At 40.4% G+C, this 18890-nt stretch overlaps 1 protein-coding gene across 4 annotated transcripts in view; it reads right to left on the bottom strand.

Moving 5' to 3' along the window:
- Positions 1-2182: 2182 nt before the first annotated feature.
- The window catches only part of LOC109466253 (SLIT-ROBO Rho GTPase-activating protein 1-like), a 105282-nt gene continuing 88574 nt past the window's right edge, over positions 2183-18890 (bottom strand). For 2 of the 4 annotated variants that reach the window (XM_019763928.1, XM_019763927.1), the window contains exons 8-23: positions 16524-16625; positions 15444-15629; positions 14360-14444; positions 13779-13824; positions 13340-13445; positions 12823-12883; positions 12221-12298; positions 10851-10985; positions 10142-10247; positions 9274-9370; positions 8613-8737; positions 7888-7949; positions 7281-7379; positions 6378-6491; positions 4876-5056; positions 2183-4125 (exon numbers count right to left, since the gene is read on the bottom strand). In XM_019763928.1, the coding sequence (XP_019619487.1) occupies positions 3468-4125; positions 4876-5056; positions 6378-6491; positions 7281-7379; positions 7888-7949; positions 8613-8737; positions 9274-9370; positions 10142-10247; positions 10851-10985; positions 12221-12298; positions 12823-12883; positions 13340-13445; positions 13779-13824; positions 14360-14444; positions 15444-15629; positions 16524-16625 (2241 nt within the window). In that variant the 3' untranslated portion in view covers positions 2183-3467. The remainder of the gene's footprint in view (positions 4126-4875; positions 5057-6377; positions 6492-7280; positions 7380-7887; positions 7950-8612; positions 8738-9273; positions 9371-10141; positions 10248-10850; positions 10986-12220; positions 12299-12822; positions 12884-13339; positions 13446-13778; positions 13825-14359; positions 14445-15443; positions 15630-16523; positions 16626-18890) is intronic. The other 2 variants (XM_019763929.1, XM_019763930.1) reach the window with 2 other exon arrangements.

The following is an 18890-nucleotide window of genomic DNA, read 5'->3' on the forward strand; positions in this document are numbered from 1 at the left end:
TCACTTGTATAGTGTATACAGGTGCATTAACTTGAAATGTTACTTACACTCACTCACTCACTCATGCTTACAAGTGCGTACAAAAACAACTGTCAGTACCGAAAAAATGTTCCTTCAAACTGCCAGAATAACATTACTTTTCAGTTGTATAGTGTATACAGGTGCAATAACTTGAAACATGGAGTAATCATAAGAGCTGTACACCTGTCAATGAGCCTAAAGAGGTGTCGTGTTCATGACACTTTCACTGATGCCTTATTGCCATGTTTCTACAAAAGTAGTCGAAGTTCACAATACGTAAGAAGAGAGCAAGGACGTTATATGAGAAAATGCAATGAGGTAAGAAATACTGTATGTATTATCTGTACTAAGCACCGTACACTTTGTGACTAATCCGAAGAGCTACTGGCACAAACTCAGTAACACTACTTGTACTTGTCATCAGGTTACTAGTACTACAGGTTCCTGAAGAGTTAGAACTCTGGAACGTGACTGCTCAACAGCGCCACCTAGTAAGCAAGAAATGTTGTGCAGAAAGGACAAGATTCGTTATACTTTTACAGCTTGTAAACTGATGTGATGTCCTGTTCATTTACCATGGTAAAGTTAAAGAAATAAACTTAAAGAAAACCACTACCAGCTAACTTCCAAACAAATGTAAGACCAGGGCTTACATTTCTCATGATTGTGCCATTCTTAAATGCAAGGACAAATCAAAAAATAAAATACTAGTAATCTTTGTCTGCATCAAGTATGAAACAGCTCACTTTTGTCAAAAACTCCAGGATACAAAGAGCTTCAAAAATTAGATTTTTATTGTTTTCATCAGTGTTGTACACAGCTTTGTGAAGTGGGGTTAGTAAAAGCAGAATATCCATAATACCATCTGAAATTCCACATGTGCCTCTTGATTGAACATTGACACAACCAAAAGACGTTACTGGGCTAATAATACACATTCTTACAGTGCATAAAAAAGCTTACAAGTTACCTCAAAGCAAGCAATACTACCTCTTACACTCTTTAGTTACACAAGTTTAACTGCTGCATGGGAAAATCTGGTCCAACTTTTATCCAAGAATGTTGCAGTTCAGTCTAACTACTAGTATTGTGCTGCTAGTAAAAATGTATGGAAGCCAAGCCCCAGAATTCTGATTGATGCAACAAGTATTGGTAACTAATACAATTATAGAATATTAACCCTGATTGTAAGTAGTAGATATACACTGTGTCATGTGAGATGTCAGGATACAGAACTTTGGTTTCAATGGAAGCTAAGAGAAGCTAACTACATGTACAAACACACACATGTACAGACCTGAATAGCGAATGCAAAGTGTGCATGTCATAGATTCCAATATGAACAACCATAACTACTTTAAATCACTAAAAGAAAGGCTGTTCACTGAAGCATTGAACACTGAACATGTACAGAAAATAAAGGATACTGAAAAGATTTTTTCTTAGTTTCTGCACATTGTCAGACTCATAGACATGTTCCTCTATCGATAAAAACAAAAATATTGAAGTTACAGCAACTTGTTTCCTTGGAGGCCAGAACAAAATGTGATTTAATGTCATTAACAGAACACCAAGTATCTTTAACGAATTAAAACATTCTCCACTAAATGCAGAAGTCAAAGATTGAGCTCTTTCTTGAACAACACCCTATAACTGTTATCTACCATTCTGAACACCAAACCTAGAACACTATCTTCATCATTCTGAGATGAAGTTCACACTTTACCATTTAGTTACGACATACAAACAAGTGCAGGTATGTCTGTGATTGCTACCCACCGTGCAGAAAGTTAAACTATACAGTGATTGTATAAACCAGCAAAGAGAGGGTTGTTCAGGTCAAGCAGGTACACTCTTTCTTGTAGAGAAAAAGAAATGCCGACTTTGAATGTGTACATGTACCATACATATACCATTTGTAAATTTCCTAGCCTGGTTACCAGACCTATTTTAGCTCCGGAGTCTTTATCCTATCTGCAAATAGTATAAAGACTCAGGAGGAGGCCTGGTAACCAGGCCTTAAATTTCTACCAGTGCTGTCCTACAAAATGTACATACATACATGTACATGTATAGGGAAGTCAACATTTTTCCTACATACATACATACACGTACATGTACATACATGTACATGTGTAGGGAAGTCAACATTTTTCCTACATACATACATACATGTACATGTGTAGGGAAGTCAACATTTTTCTTTCAAGGAGTCTAATGTTACAACAAAATACATATGATTCAATCAATGTATGAGTGGCATACTAGACAGGTTATGCACAAACTGACCAGTGATACACTAGACCTGAACATCTCTCCATAAAAAGGCAGCAGAAGCTTTTTGTGTAGAACAGTCAAGGCATTTGCCATTAGCAGCAGTGTTAGTAAGAGGTTCTTTCTGGGGTTTAGATAGATGCTCTGAAGTCTGTACAAGGTTGTTGTTATGGAGACTACATCCCCCATATAAAGCCCAGTCATGTGTGTCTGTGTTCTTTCCTATTCCTACTCACAGAACTCGTTTCCAATATAGTGTGAACTGTGCACTAACTATATCGAACATATCTATATATTGAGCACTGACCAAGCAAAAATATATGGAACTTCAATGTGGCAAATTGACACTGTAATCCTTGAAAATAACCTAAGTACATTACTGTGTACTATTATGCTTACAAACATTTTGATCAGTTTTTGACCAGAAAACATCCATGGTTAGCTATGAAACATAAAACTAAATATTGACTTGAAAGATAGTCACAAGAAACATTCAGAACTTCAGTCAAGTTCACTTAACTAAGAAGCAAAACTGTCAACTTTGCTTGGCAAAAAGTACCTATGAAGCTGAAAAGATTTCCACAATACCAACATACATGTAATTTGACATGTTAACGTTTTGTACATGCAATTCTGCATGTATTTGCTGCATCATTACATTACAAGACATTGTACACTGTACAATGCAACACCTTCCCCCACTTATTATTAATTACCTATTGTTATATACAACTTTTCATTGTCAACGTTAATTATTAACATGGTCATTTTTTCTTACATAACAATGTTCAATACTTTATACATTATCTGGTTAGATTGATGACAAAACAAGACAGATTCTTGTTCTTAGGAGTAAATTATGCTATGATTATCAATAACAAAACATGAGAAACATGACTCTTAGTCTTTAGCCTAGAATACACTTCACAGAATTCTCTCAAATTCTTACTTAGGCAGTTCAGCCAGCTGGGTAGTCTGAAGAAACACATAAGGACAAATTCCTATTCTTATCTAACTGTTGAGTACATAGTGTTTGAGTAACAGAAGTGTTTGATTGAAGCTTGTTTCAAAACAGTGTTATAGATATGGGTAAAAAATCTGTTCCACAAACACAACAGAAGTGTTCCTAGTTCTTACAGTATGGTTCAAACTTGTGGTACACCCAGACACCCCTACATGGTCCCTAGCTTCTTCGCAGTGCTTGGGCCAGGACTAGTAGGTTTGCCCGGGAGCGGTGGTTTGGGTGAAACCGGCGGTTTGTCCCGTGATCGGAAACTACTGAAGCTGCTGGTGGATGTGCCGAAGCTTCCCGCGGCCTGAGCGGAGGGTTGTCCACGCGTCAGCGACAGCTTGGCCGGTCTCTGGATCTGTACCTGCTCTACTGTCCCCGCGCTGGCCTTCTCCGCTCGCAGGGCGGCCACCGCGCTGTCGCTACTTGTACTGGCCGGCCTGGCCACTCTGTCCAGTCTGTCTCTCTCCAGAGTGTCCAGTACTACGTCTGGGGTGTGTTTGGAGCTGGTCATCTCCAGCGCCTGTAACTCCGACATGACCGTTGCCAAGGTCGCGTCGATCTCCCGCTCGATGCTCTGCGTGACCTTGAGCTTCTCCTCCTGCTGTTCCTCGTTCAGCGCGCTCAGGCTGCCCGACACGCTGCTGGTCACGCCCGACGCCTGACCGATGGTGTCCGTGTCTGAGCCCACGTCGGATTTGGACGTGGACGGGGTCATGTGTTTCGGGGACACAGTGGACGGGGTGGTGAAGCCGGGAGTAGAACCCAGACTCTCCCTGTCTGAGTCATTCCTCAGGGAGGAGGTGTCTGTTGCCGTGTCACTGGAGACAAGGACAGGAGTCTAAATTAGAGCATGTTACCTATTTCTGTGTGACAGGCTGAATAAAAGTTCTAAACGGGAACTATGCGGCTCCAGGTGTCTTACTGAGGGACAACTGCGTGTGCAAGATGTCGGTTAGCTTGAGGAATGAATCCCCTCTACAGGCTCTACTATATACATGTACACATTACATGTGTACATGTACCTATTTCTGTCATCTCAATAACCAGAGTTCTCACGAGAATATTTTCACAGCATAGGGATCAGGTACAGAAGGAAAACTACTGTATCTGTATTGCAAGTTGCACATTAAGTCCAAAAGACATGAGCACTGTAGGGTGACTGAAAAATGTTAAAAGTCATAATTCTCTGAGACACTATTTCCTGCTTTTTGAAAGACAAATTTTGTATGTTTGTATGAAGACAAATAAGTTATGTTTTCCATCTGTTATACATGCAGCTTCTAAAGTCAAACTTTAAAAAGATTTATGAAGAGTAAAAAGGTTCTCCTAAAAAAGAAACACCCCTACCCTAGTTAAAAGATCATGATAGGTCCAAATCATAGCATAGTGAGAACACTAATAATATAAAATGACAACAACAATGGCAATCTTGCACAAACATTCTACGTAAGTTCTGTGTAAAATCTAAGATAAGATGGGGAGACATACCAGCTTTTGACATGGATGTACTTGTCTGGCACAAACATTCTTTGTAAGTTCTGTGTAAAAGTTAAGAAGTAGAGACATACCAGCTTTTGACATGGATGTACTTGTCAGGTACCAGACCGTCCTCCCCGTGACACCTCCCCTCCCACCAGTCGTCCGAGGCACGTGAGAATAGCAGCAGACTGTCTCCTTTCTTAAAGGACAGCTCCCTCTCTGTCCTCCCTACATAGTCAAATCTGGCTATGGCTTCCATTGGCTCAAGCTCTGAAAATGCAACCACAGTATGTTTAGTACACTGAACACACAAACAGTGCTTTACCATACATGTACATGATAGAACTACAGTAACTGAACCACACTTGTAACACTTTTCTACTTCTTATTTCTTACCAGCAAATATTGTACAGGGAGTGAGTGTTTTTACTCTTTTGTGTTTTACTTCCAATTCCTTTATGTTCCAATCCAAATTGTAATGTCCCAATGCAATGTCTGCAACATTTGTGACAATGTTTTGCATCTTTTGAAATAAACCATTCATACAGACTCTCAAGCAAAATGTACGGCTTCGCAGAACTGTACTGATCCTAATACATGTAACTGTATATTGTTGAAAACAACTTCATAGGTCTTATCCAAATGCTGGTCAAAATTCTCCATTCTTTGTGTAACATAGTCTGCATTGGTTACAAGGTTAGGCAGCTGTGAGAGGGACTTGACAAATTTCTAACTAAACAGCAGAGTGGCATCAGGAGTGAGCATTAATTAGATTGAAATGTTGTAACCCACTTTTTGCCCATTTCACCAAATACATGTATGTACAAACCTACAAATGTACATGTAGACATTATGCTTGTAATATTTAAACACAAAAAGTTATTGGTCTTTGTGCAAACTTCAATGTCCAAGCCCACCTTTTTTTTTAAACTTAACTACACCATACTACAGCACAGCACACAAATTAGAAAAATGACAATGAGAAAAACTGTCATGCAGACAAAAGAGGAAGATGTGGCATCTGAAAGGTGAAAGTGGAGAGGTTTCCTGCAGGAAGGATGTAATAAATGCTGGAGGTGCCTGTTGAACAGAGAGCAGTTATAGCAGTCAAGCCACGACTGAACACGAAGTGGTGAGGCCTAGGAAAAAAAATGTTGTGTTTCCTGTTTCCGTCCTGAAAAACTTAGGGTCGGTAGATAGGGATTATCTTTTTTTTCTTTACAGGTCCTTTTTTTCTATTAGATTTTGGTGATTTCTAAACTCATACAATTAAGTTTAACAAAGTATAACTTGCATGAGGACACTTATATTTGCAATGTCAATGTTGAAAAACTGACTGTACAACGTTTCATCACTCAGTGAGGTGTCAGATCATTGAGCTAGAACAGTTCGATCAGCTCGAAAAATTTATGTCCCTTGCAGGGGTCTGCACACCCACAAAAAATGTTTTTTCTAGGATTCGTCGGGAAACAGGAAACACAACATTTTTTCTAGGCGTGAGGGCAGTAGCAGATGAAGTCTACATGTAAATTTGCGGCAGGCACAGCTAGAGAAGACCACAGGTGAAGAAGGGACCGTCCATGGCTGTCACCTTTCTTCCTTAGCGAGCTTTTCTTGGACGATCCTCGCTTCCTCTCAATACCCTCGGTGCTTTCCAGGGAGTCCAGCTTGTCCAGGGACTCAATAGAGCCGTGGGACGTCATTTCTGAGAAAATTTCAAGGTTAGCACACATATTAGCATGAAGACGAAGGGCATGCCATGCTTTTGCCCTTTCCCATTTTAAGTATGTCTGCAACCTTACATACCCTGGAAACACAAGAAATTCAGTTTGAAATAACACAAGCATTTGAAACAAGGTCTGAAGTCTGTGAAACAGTCACATTTATGAATTGTTGAAAAGCAAACACATTAATTTACCATACAAGGAAACAGACACATATGGAAGGAACTCATGCTTCAGGAAGGAAGGAAATTGTTAAAAAGAGAAAAATTACAGCAATCTGCAGGAATATATCAATGAACCCTGTAGAACAGAAATGAAAAGAGAACATTACAGCGGCTGCCCTGGAACCAAGAGATTTAGTCCTGTCAGTTAGTAAGAAAAAGAGCTTTGAATGTTAACATGCATGGGAGTCCTTTCCACCAGAAACCCTTAAACATAGGAGAGGTTACATCAGTGTTCTAGCCAGAATGTATCTCATTTGTGTCTGACCCTGTCAAGCTCGTCCGTTCAGGGGCTTGCTTCACCAGAAAAATGTTGACCATCTAAAACGCTATTTCCTGCATTTTGAGCTGCGAATTTAGCTGGTAGTCTACGAGTAAGCTTAGTTCCATGAGATCTCTTTCTATACAATTGTAATGATGATTTTTGTCCGTCAAAGATGACGCATCTTTGTCTACAAAAGCGGCAAAATTCCATCAAATGATGGAAAGATGGACACTGGCTAGAACACATGTTGTACAAGTAAGATGTATGTGTACTGGGCTTGTCACCTATTTTCTTCTTCCTGATGGATCCGTCCCTGTCAAATTGCTCTGCGTACTCCGAGTCTAGCCAGTCTAGGGAGTCCTGCGACCCTACAGATGCCAGTTCTAGAAGGATTTTACAGCAACTTAAACCAGACCCACATCGTTGTCTTTCCATGATTCTCAATGTTTTTAAAAAGAACCTTTGCATGCAATCAGTAACAATGTTCTCGTAACAAAAAATAGAGATGTTCATGTTTACCAAGTGTGTTTTGCAAGAGTTGCTATTTAGGACTTTTCAAAAACTCACCAGACGTACAAATAAAATCAGACAATCCCTATGACATGTTAAAGGCATCCAATGTAATTTCAGGGCGGAAACACAAAAATATTCTGGAAATCTGTCTAATATTGACATTTACTGCTAGTTCTTAGCACATTTTTGTCATCATTTCATACTTTAAGCATTTGAAATAGCTCCAAAACAAGCAACGTCAGGAGTCCCTTTATTTTTGGATACCACCCATAAATAGCTAGAAGCAACCTACGATACGAAATTGCATTGGATGCCTTTAATCTAAGAACATTGATTATGATGGTATTTGTACGTAATGAGCTAGAGAGGACGACTCACCATCCTCACTGGGGATGGTCAGATTGTCTTCAGAAATGTTGTCCATGTTGGCAACAGGGTCACTGTGGGGGTACAAATATATCACAGGTAAGAGAAATTCAAAATACAATGGTACATTTATATTTGCACATTGAAAGCTAAAGAAAGGCAGCACCCAGAGTGTTCATCGATGCTACTGTAGCTACAAATGTACATTGTAGCTCTTTCATCTCCTTTCTGCACAAAGTGTTTGCATCTGTATCTGTACAGCCGGTATAACAAGCCCCTTGGCGTAAAACACCAGCTTCGAAGGCCTACGGGGTGGTGGCAGTTGGCCATATTACACTCAACGACTTGTTACACCTACATGTACATGTAGCCTTTGATTATGTAAACCTACCAGTAAACATTGTTTAATGCTATCTATTGAGGATGCCCCTACTGTACTTGGTGGTAGCAAGTTCTACTCTACAATAGTTCTCGGAAAAATTTTTTTTGGAAAACCTCAATCCTTGGTCCTCAACTTGAAGGCATGACTATATCTTGTTCTTTTTTTTGAACTGCTGTTAGGTACTTAGTAATTGGTACGTCCACATGTTATTTAGTCATTTTGTACATCATGCGCATAGTCTGGACATTTTTTTGCTTGTCTTCCAGTGACACCCACTGTAGGTTTCTTTTCATTTCTGTAACACTGACACTAGCACTTGACATGTAGTATACCCAGGCTCGTATACCATACTCACACAAAGGGGTCCTCTTCCCCCATACACTTCTCATACACAGGCCCGTCCAGATCAGGTGGGAACAGACTGTCATGGTAGGTGATGATGGTCTTAGTCAGCTCATTTACATACGGCTGGTAGATCACCTGCAGTCAACAACGAATAGAAACATAAGTCATTGTCTGTCCAGGTGGCAAATTTTCATTGCATTTAGTGACAATGTGAAAATGACATCCCATAGCCAGGATTTCTCTTTAGGGCTCTTCTTACTATCTGGGGGACCAGTGAGTGCTGCACATAGGCACAAGACTCATGCGAAGGGTGCAAGTCTTTTAGAAGTCACAGAAACTTTTGAAAATTGAACTTTCTGAAATGGCATTTCCTGCATTTCTGCAAATGTTTCAGACAGTATTTTATGGAAGAACAAGAAAGATTGAGTATATGATATCAGGATATAAACCTTCATCAGGACAGAATCAGTCCACCTTTAAAAAAATCTTGAACATTAAATTTTAGATAAAAAAATGGACCTCCTTCTTCCAAACACGTAAAACTGATTAGGTTAGACGTACTAGGATAAATACCTGACGCATTAGGTTAAATATGGAAGCTTTGCTATGCTTTATCCATCTTAGCACACTGTACACATGTACATGGAGTGGTTAGAAAGTGTGAGGCTGACCTGGTCATACTCCTCTGGACAGGGCATGAGGGTGGGTCCAAAACAGATGGCCAGGTTGTACGGGTCCATCATGTTTTCATCACTGTAGGAAGACAGGCTGGGAGGGAATAAAAAAGAACAATATTGAAAAAGGCATTTTCTGTAAATAAGGCCACGTTGATTTGATTATATGGATGACATCCTCTGGGAACTCCAAAACTGATTCAAGCTTGCAAAAAAAGTTTGGCCAAAAAAAGTTGCCTTCATTATGAAATCTATGTGGTCAATAAGGTTGAATAAATGACTAAACACACAGAGTATGGTATGGCGAATAATAGACTCTTCATTTTCATTTCTTCACATTTTCTTCTATTTCTTTGGAATTGATTTTGGCATTCTAAAACAGTAGTATCATTTTCCAATATTGTTCACAATTTACGGCATATATTTTCATTTTGCAACTTCTTTTTGGAACAGAGGAAAATTCATGTGTGTGCACGACATCCATCCATATAATTGAATCAACAGGGCCTAAAACAAAAACATACAACATACATGTAGCTCTGAACTGAAAAATGGTTCTCTTTTATTTTATATGCCATTCACAGCAAGAAGCTCCCCCTATCCAAAACCTAACAAACTGCAGAGGAACAGAATCTAGGATAGACCATCTAGATGTACAGATGGTCAGTAGGACCCAAGGGAAGCCTCAGAAAGATAAGCCTGTATATGCTTTTAATAATTCATCTGCTAAGTAGCACAGTTTTGACAGGTTGGCCGTCTGTTTTCCGTCTGTGTATGATGTAATCTACAGTATGGCAGTCTGTGTACAATACTTCATTTCTTTACGAGATTGAAAGTGTAGATATGGGAGAGAAGAGGTACTGACTGGTTGAGGAAAGCGAAGAGATATCTCATGACGACCACTATCGGGTGCTCCATGGAGTCGATGATGTTTCGGAGGGCGTCCAGGCAGTCTTGTAGGTTCTCCATTCCTGTAGGAAGAAGAGGGGAACATCAAGTTTACTGTTTCACTCACAACGAAGAAAAAATTAAAGCACCAAGACTTTATTATCAACTAAAACAAACAAGTTACTGTAATTCCTGATTTTTTTCATGATACTTTTACGACAGGACTCGAAATTCATTTTTGGGAATAGGTGCACTGGTGCACCTAACCTAGAAAATTACGTGCACAAACAAATTTAGGGTGTGCACCATATAAAACAAAACATAATTAGAGATCTTACTGCTCCTCTTCTGAGCTTGAATCTAAAAAAAATTTACTTAAAAATAACTTCAAAATCTTAAACAAGTACTACTAGATTTTATTATTTTTCTCACACTTAGAGGCCAAGAATATCCTGCATACTACATTGTATTATACATCTGATATGTACAAAATACCTACAAAATATTTGGGTGCACTGGGGAAAATATGGGTGCACAGCTCCAATTTTGGGTGCACTAAGGTGCACACGTACATGCACCCAGTCTATTTCGAGCCCTGTACAATGTGCACATCGATATCTTGGCACACTTTATTCAAATAGTAAAAACACATGACTACAGCGAGCTGAGAAGTTAACAAGCCTTACTTGCTGCAGTGATCAGGTCTTCAAACTTGGACCTGGGGAAGAGTGGGTCCAGCAGCTGTCTGAAGTACAGCTTCAGACACCCTGCTACTGAGTTCAGGTCAGTCACCTCACCTGGGTCTGACAGGGGGTCTTCACCTGCGATGGTACAGAAACACCTGGTTATTTCTACATTTAGGTACCTAAATGTGATATCAGGTACAGGTACAGGTACTGAGGTTTAGGTACGGGTCCGGATCCGGACCTGTACTTGTACCTGAACAATTTGACAAATTAATAGACATTTTATGTTCTTCTTAGACTAACTTCTGTAATTGATTATTACCTCCGGGGAAGGAGATATCCTTCCGCGAGGAGGTTTTACTATGGTTCGAAACATTTCTGTCAGCAGCTGTTTCTCGCGATCGGCTGGACGGATTTGTCTGTGGTTCTGTATACGTATTGCTATTGGGCTGCAGATGATGCAGAACGTTTTTGTTTAATTGCATATGTGTTTATGGGCGTCGAAATAAAAGGTTTTTAAGTGCTCCGGACACCCCCGCCATGCTGAAAATGGTAATTACCATGTTGTTAAGGAATGGGGCGGTTGCAGTTTTGGGTCTTAGCATTCAAAAGGGGTCAAACAGAGGGGTGTCTGGTTCCGATAAAAATTTTGGGTGACGGCGCAGCAATGACGGCGCGGGATGACGGCGGGGGTAATCGCGCGGGTGACGGTGCAGGCTGTCAGACTGTGAGACACGTTAATCAACAGTCCATACCGAACCAACCGTCAGTAGCCATCAAACACATACAAACATATTACGCACATAACTTTCATACTACACACAAACAAATAACCTAAACCAATAGAACACAAAAAAAACGGAGGTTTGAAATCTACGATTTCCCTTGTTTACATTAAAAACTTCACAGAATCTTTTTTCAAATAAAACAGGGCAGAACAAGACATAGTCGGCCATATGTCTTATTCATTGATTTCAACAGCATGACACTTTTTGTGCAATGGAAAACGGTCCCGGCTGGGTCACTTTGGGTCTATGGGGCAATCTATTGTAAACTGGATGGACATTCTTCTGCTTGATGCTTTTCATATACGAAGACCAGTTGTCTAAGAAGACCACTTTTCGTCTGTCCCCTGAGTGGACGTCTTATAGATACATGTAAGTTATCATTTATGCCATCTAAATATGAAATTTGAGTCAAAGAGATGTTGGTATGTACATGACTATACATACATGTGTTTTATCTAAGTTTGTCACTATCTTTGCTTTTCAGACTCAAAGAGATGTTGGTATTCACATGTACATGACTCCATATACAGGACTTCAGATCATTCTTTTTAAGTTTTTCACTATCTTTGCTTTTCATCCCACCTCTTTCAAAGCACTCCTTCAACTGATTGACTTCAACTTGAGACCCGGGAACTCTGAAGATCCCTTGGTGATGCAGACCTGCACAAGATTGAAAGAAAAGTTGTCAGATAAAATTGATGTTCCGAATAAACAAGATATCATCAAACTTAGGGTGCTTCATGCTTCAATACAAAAAATTCAGAACAATCTTTCTTTGTGGAGAGAAACATTCCAAAAATTTTTTTTTCAAAACTCAAGGATTTATGATACATGATAGTACCAGGGCTACAGCCAGCACCTTTTTTTCCGAACTTTGCAGTGTGTGATGGAAAAATTTCTGAACCAATCTGTCAACCTTGATGGACAAAATTGACAGAAAAAATACATTTGAAAAATCCACCAACAACCACTCTCAAGCCCATCATTTGCCTCTCAAGATGTGGGAAATTGCATTTTTAAAGGCTTGAAAATCCCAAATTTGTCCCCAGACACCGCTAGATTGTGAGCACTCTCCCCAGGTCTGATCATGAACCTGGGCTATAGGGAAAAAATTTTGAGCTGGCTAGAGCCCTGCATGCTACTGTATTACATGTGTATCTAGTAAGAAAACTCCTCCCACTCACCAAGCAGGTTGATGACTCTGATGCAACTTCTGATGACAAGAGGAATTTCATGACCTGAGGCCTGCAAAACAAACAAAAAAAAGTTCAGAAAGCTTTCAAGGCTTAAATAGTTTCCAGTTTCCATAACATGTCAAAAGAGATTTTAATGGTACAAAAGCGAAAAAGGAAAAGGAAAGTGACCTCAATCCAGTTTTAGCTCACTGAAGAGCTAATCTCCCACTGGTTATGACAGAGGACAGATAGCATGTAGTATTTACAGGTTCATTGTACCGGGGAACTTCCCCTGGCTCTTTTCGACATGCAACAGTGGACCCATTCTAAGGACTACGACCCTTTCCAGTAGTGTTCATGTCAGGTGAGCGATGACAGCCAAGATTTGAACTCCCAACCTTTTGGTCCAGAGGCAGGGTCACTCACCACTGGACTATGCATGCTACAACAAAACCAACAGGATCATGATTTGGTCATCATGAGGAGAAAATGTAAGTCACAACTATACTGTAGTACTGTTACTAACCTGGATGTACTCCAGAATGCTCCCACCGAACAGTTTGGCCTTACACGCAGAGGCCGGTCTCCCCGGCTTACTGATCTTCCTCGGTTTGGGGGGCAGCATGGGGGGTCTAGATGGGGAAGACAACTAATCATTCCAAATTTTCTTTTTCTTTGTAAAGCCTTTTCATGTGCATGGTAGAATTTAATTATCTACAGGACAGTAGCAAATAATATCTTAATTGGGGCCATGCCTTAATTATCATGTATGAAAAGCACATGTATCTGTACAAGCAATTAGATTGAACGATATTACTACAGCATGGTGCATAACAGAATATTCTACATGTACAAGGAGGATGTATCCACAATTCCACATGTATCATACAACAATATTGACTGCCATGGTTCTATATGGTGTGCAAGAGTGATTCCTGTTGGACTTATAATAGACATGTACTCACCTTGTAGGGGAGTCAGGGTCAACAGATAAAGCTGCATTTCTTTCTCCTATAAGGAAAAAGTACATGAGTTTTAATTCCTTGAAAAGCACTTACCGGTAGTAGTATACAAGTATACTTGGTCAATATCTACATGTGTAGGTGTGCTTAAATACATGTAAAGTTATGAGCAATATGGCACAAATACCTCACCAGTAAGCTCTGTAGGCCTAGGAAAATTGATGTTATGTTTCCAGCTTGAGTCCTGAAAAAACTAAGGTTGGTAGGTAGGGATGTTCTTTTTTAGATTTCGACTAAGATGATCCATCAATGCATCGGGAATGTCTTAAGGACCCATCCACCTATTTGCTTGTGAACAAATATTTCAACTGATTTTGTGAAGAAAAAAAATTGCTTCTGAAAATGCGATAAATGACGTTACAGATTCAGAGGATTTGAAATTACGAGAGGTCGATTAAAAAAAAGGCTAGGGTCGACGGGTTTTTACTAGTGTGGACCCGGAAGCCACAGAAACACATTTTTTCCCAAGGCCTTACCAATAATATACCAGTGATTGAGACTGACTGTAAAAATGAGTTCCTTACCTTCCCCCAGAGCCTTCTGTATCAGATCATACTTGGCTTGAAGCCTGGTGACCACACTGCTGCCCAGGGTGTACTCTCGGAATTTCTACAACACAACAAACCCAAATTAACAAAGAATGTTCAACATCTGCCAACAGTTTACTACAGAGAATATATTCTCAAGTTTTCCTGTCCAAAGGCAAAGAAAAGGCTTATGTTTCTGTCCATCAGTTGTGGGACCAGCATAACTTTGTGCTAGACACAGTAGGTTTTTGTAGGAATTTTAGGGTTGTGTGGCATAAAAGCAGAGTGTAACTGTTTGGCTCAAAACTAAGAGGTCCCTGGTTCGAATCCTACCATGTTCCCAAACTTGTGCCCTTGGGAAAGGCACTTTACACGACATTTCACAGTTCTGTCGTTTTGGTGGCTAAACTATGGGTGAGTCCACGTGAAAATGGCCAAATTTTGTCATCATTCTTCGTAGGAAAATCTCTTTTTCCTTAAAATTTTCAAAAATTTGGGATCTTTAAGAAAGTGAAATTCTGTTGTTCTTGTAGCTAGTGGGATATGATTCATTTCCAAACAGTGTTTTCGCTTCAGAATTATTTCCTGAAAGACGCAATCACTAGAGTTGAGGGTGTGCAGAATTGAATTGAGACCCAAAATAAACTGGGGTGTGCCCCCTTAAACCCATCTGAACACAGTCTCTTATGTTAGGCCACACCGACTTAAATTTTATGGATGATATCCTCTGAAGATCCCCAAACTAGTGCGCGTGGGTGAATAAAAAAAAATTCCGGCCAAAAATAAAAATGCTACTAAACCACAGGAATGCAAAGCTGGTGTTGTGAATTTGCAGCACTTAGCGACGTATACAACAAGCCGGTACATACTGGCTTTTTGTGGAATTCATGCATCGGCACTGTGCGTATGTACTAATCGGTACAGTACGTACATGTACATGTACTAATCGGCACAGTATGTACTGAGTCGTGGTCAGGCCATAGCCTCGGAGGACGTGATCTTTTTTTTTTTTTTTTGAGAACAAGGGAAAATCAATGCACGCGCAGATGCCATCCATAAAATTAAGTCGGTGTGGCCTTACCTCTAGGTAGTAGTCCTCTATCTCCTGCTTGTGTTGCCGGTGCCTCTGCATGCTCTGTTTGGAGGACAGTGTGTCCGGCGGTGTGTCCGGTGAGCCCTGCAGGGTGAAGTACGGACTCATGTCGTAGTCCACCACGTTCAGCTGGTCCTGCAGGTTCTGAGACGTCACGTCAAGGGTCTTCCGCACCTGAAGACAAACACAAGAATTATTATGTCTTTCTTCTTAAAGAGTCTTACAACTGTTTTTTTTTAACAGAGTAGTTCAATGCAAGGCCTATGCGACCACTTCTCGGCATTGAACCAGAAATATGAGAGAAACATGGCTATGTCAAGAGATGGCAGTGAACGTTTGATTTGAAAGCCTGTAGATTGTAGGTTGGTGGGAAACACTTATCAGGGTCAGGGAGGGAATTCCAGTTGCTTGAATAACAATTTCCTTGTGTATCTCATTACTTGGATGTCTGACCTTCATCAACATGTCTACAGGTTTGTTTACACTAACAATTGATGTCTAAAGGCAGTAAAGCCTCGGTCACAACTCGCCGTGCGTGCTTTTTGTCCATAAGTTTTATTAGGAGGCCATGTCTGCTACGTTTTTTTTTGTGCTACGTTTTTTTTTGAAAACGTGGGGAAGGAGTGGCGTCAACGCACGTCACTCGCACGGTTGCGCAAGGTGGTGTGGTCTGCACGCCACGTCTGGCCGTGAGCGATTGCGTGCATCGTTCGTTGCACAAGTTGTACGTGCTTACAACATACGATCTCTTTGCGATTGCAACTTTACCGTAAGGAGGCCGTACTCACACGTGCGTCTTATGTACGGTACGTACAGGGCATGCGTGTCGCCCGTACTAGCACGTACGGGTGGTGAATCCGCAGACCACACGCAGAAAAAGTTTTACACGCACGTTAAGTTCTACGGCGTGTCTGCGTGCTCCGAAATCCGTAGGATTCCGTACGGAGGCGGTACTCACCACTTACGGATCCCCTACGCCTGCCCACATTTTTGCACATAGACAGCACGCAGATGCACGTACGGCGGGTTGTGACCGAGGCTTAAATGTATGATGCTGAGAATTCCTACCTCTTCGTTCTCAGTCTTGACACACATGAGCCTGTGGTGGATCTGTCTGTACCTGGTGTCCAGCTCCTCCTGCACCTGCTGCTGCGCACTCACCTGGCACACCTGCACAGACAAGGTCACACAAGGTCACCACAATGCAAGCACAAACGTACATGGTTTAACATACAAATTCAGGGCTCGAAATACCCATGTGCAATGTGCAAAATGCACATGATTTTCAAGATTTGCACTTAAAAACATTCATGCAGGATAATCAAAGGAAACAAATATGCAAAATGAAAATAATTCATTGCTCTCAGACAGTTGGTAAATGTCCTTTATGTGTCATAAAGAATGTTTTTAATTTCGGAAGTTCCAACAGTTACTCTAGTGTTTGTAACGTGGAGAGAGGTACAGTTGTAGGGGTGGGGGAGTTACTAGTGGCACCCTGGAAAGGTAAAACAGTTGCAGACCAACTAAATATAATTTTGCACATAAATATTTCAAATTGCACCTAAAATGTTGCCAACGTGCAATTTTGCACATTCCTGAAAAAAATTATTTCGAGCCTTGAAATGTACCATAGAGAAAGTGGTACATCAATGAAAATGTCTACTTTTACATGTACCTGATCTTAATGCTCATAACACCTTTTGAAAGCCTTTAAAAAGGTGAATTCGAGATTAACATCAGTGACTGGTACAACTTTTAAAATGTCTGAATTTTGGGTACTGGAAAAATCAAATTTTTCAGTACATGTACTTGTACCAGAAAAACGTATTAATTTATCATTTACATGTAAATATAAAACAAACTTTGGAATGCTCATAGTTGAGTCACAACATGTAAAGACATAAAATAATCCACACCAAACCAAAATGTCCCCAAGTACAATCATATTACTTTTTCATCATTACATTCTACCCAGTAGTACCCTATAACATGAAAGAACATAAAATTCAATTCTGGCCAAATGACATCTGCTAAAAGATGTTATGAAAAAAGAAACTACTGCATAAAAATGATGATTAGTAGTCACATAACAAGCACATTAATATTAGTACATGAGATGAATTAGTCACATTGCAGCTCAACACTGAAACACAAAAAGCACAAGCAACTATGGTAACAAGATGTCTGGAAATAAACGCTCAGCTGCAATCATGAGAGAGCAATAATGGCGCAATAATGTGGGCCAACCAACCACTAAGAACTGCAATGCAACTGCAATGCACATGTAATTGAAATTCATAACAAATCCAATATCCTGGTCTCTTTTCTGCCTAGCTAAAGGACTCCTAGCTTAACTAAGCCTAGACTATTTTCCTGCAGAAAAAAGGGCATCAGCGTTATGCAGATTTTAATTGCCAGTAGTGGAAGGGCCAAACTCCTAGCCAAGTGCCATGTCAGCACTACAATAGCTTCTAATTTTCTAATTATAGACAGGTAACAACTTTAACTGCTGCTGTAAATGATTAACTTAATCCAGGTAGACCCTTGCTGTTTCCAATTGTTAGATACAGGACTAGTGCTGTGTACCTAAACCCACATTAAGGTTCAGGTCCGGATTCAAGTCCAGAGGTTTACATAGTTCTCACCAGGCTGTTTGGCGTAGGAGCTTAGGGGCCCCCTACGCTGTGATTTTGACCCCCTACGCTGTGATTTAGCCCCCTACACTGTGTTTCAACCAGCGTAGGGATGGTTTTTGGGGGCAGAAGCTTCATTAATCTTAAAAAAAATGAAAATATAACTTAAGAATGAAGCTATAACAAAGGGAAAACAAAATCTGTCCCCCAATAAATAATAAACAGTGTCTAAAGTGGTTAATATGAGTTACAAAATTTTTGGGGGAGAATATCAGGCCCATGTTTTGGGGACTCGGTGCGTGACTCGCGCTGCATAAAGTTGCCCTTCTATACCTGACCCCTACGCTGTGAAAAAATCCTGGTGAGAACCCTGGGTTTAGGTTCAATTCCGGACTCGTAAGTCCAGACCTAAGCCCATGGCATATACAAAATTGCATGTTAGCAACCTTGCAATGTTGTTTGGGGAAAACTTTGGCCACATAACATGGAGGATGACACTTGACGATGCCTGATGGCAATGTTTTCATCATTATGTGGCACAGATTTTGCAATCCATGGAAGATTTTAGTTGGTTTGGAAAGAAAAGGGGTATGTGATGTGTTTTTTTTTTGTAATATAAGTCCGGACTCGGCTCTTGACTTGTAGTTTTTTTTTTGGACTTGAACCTACATGTAAACGCGAACCGGTACACAGCACTAAACAGGACTGGTTAGTACTTTTTTGTGTCTAGCTGCCTAATGACCACTGCAGAGGAACAGAGCTCAACAGCCACCAAACCAAGCAACCGGTTAGAAGATTAGAC

This window comes from Branchiostoma belcheri, unplaced genomic scaffold (assembly GCF_001625305.1).
Source record: "Branchiostoma belcheri isolate BF01 breed outbred unplaced genomic scaffold, Haploidv18h27 scaffold161, whole genome shotgun sequence".
NCBI classification, from domain to species: domain Eukaryota; kingdom Metazoa; phylum Chordata; class Leptocardii; order Amphioxiformes; family Branchiostomatidae; genus Branchiostoma; species Branchiostoma belcheri.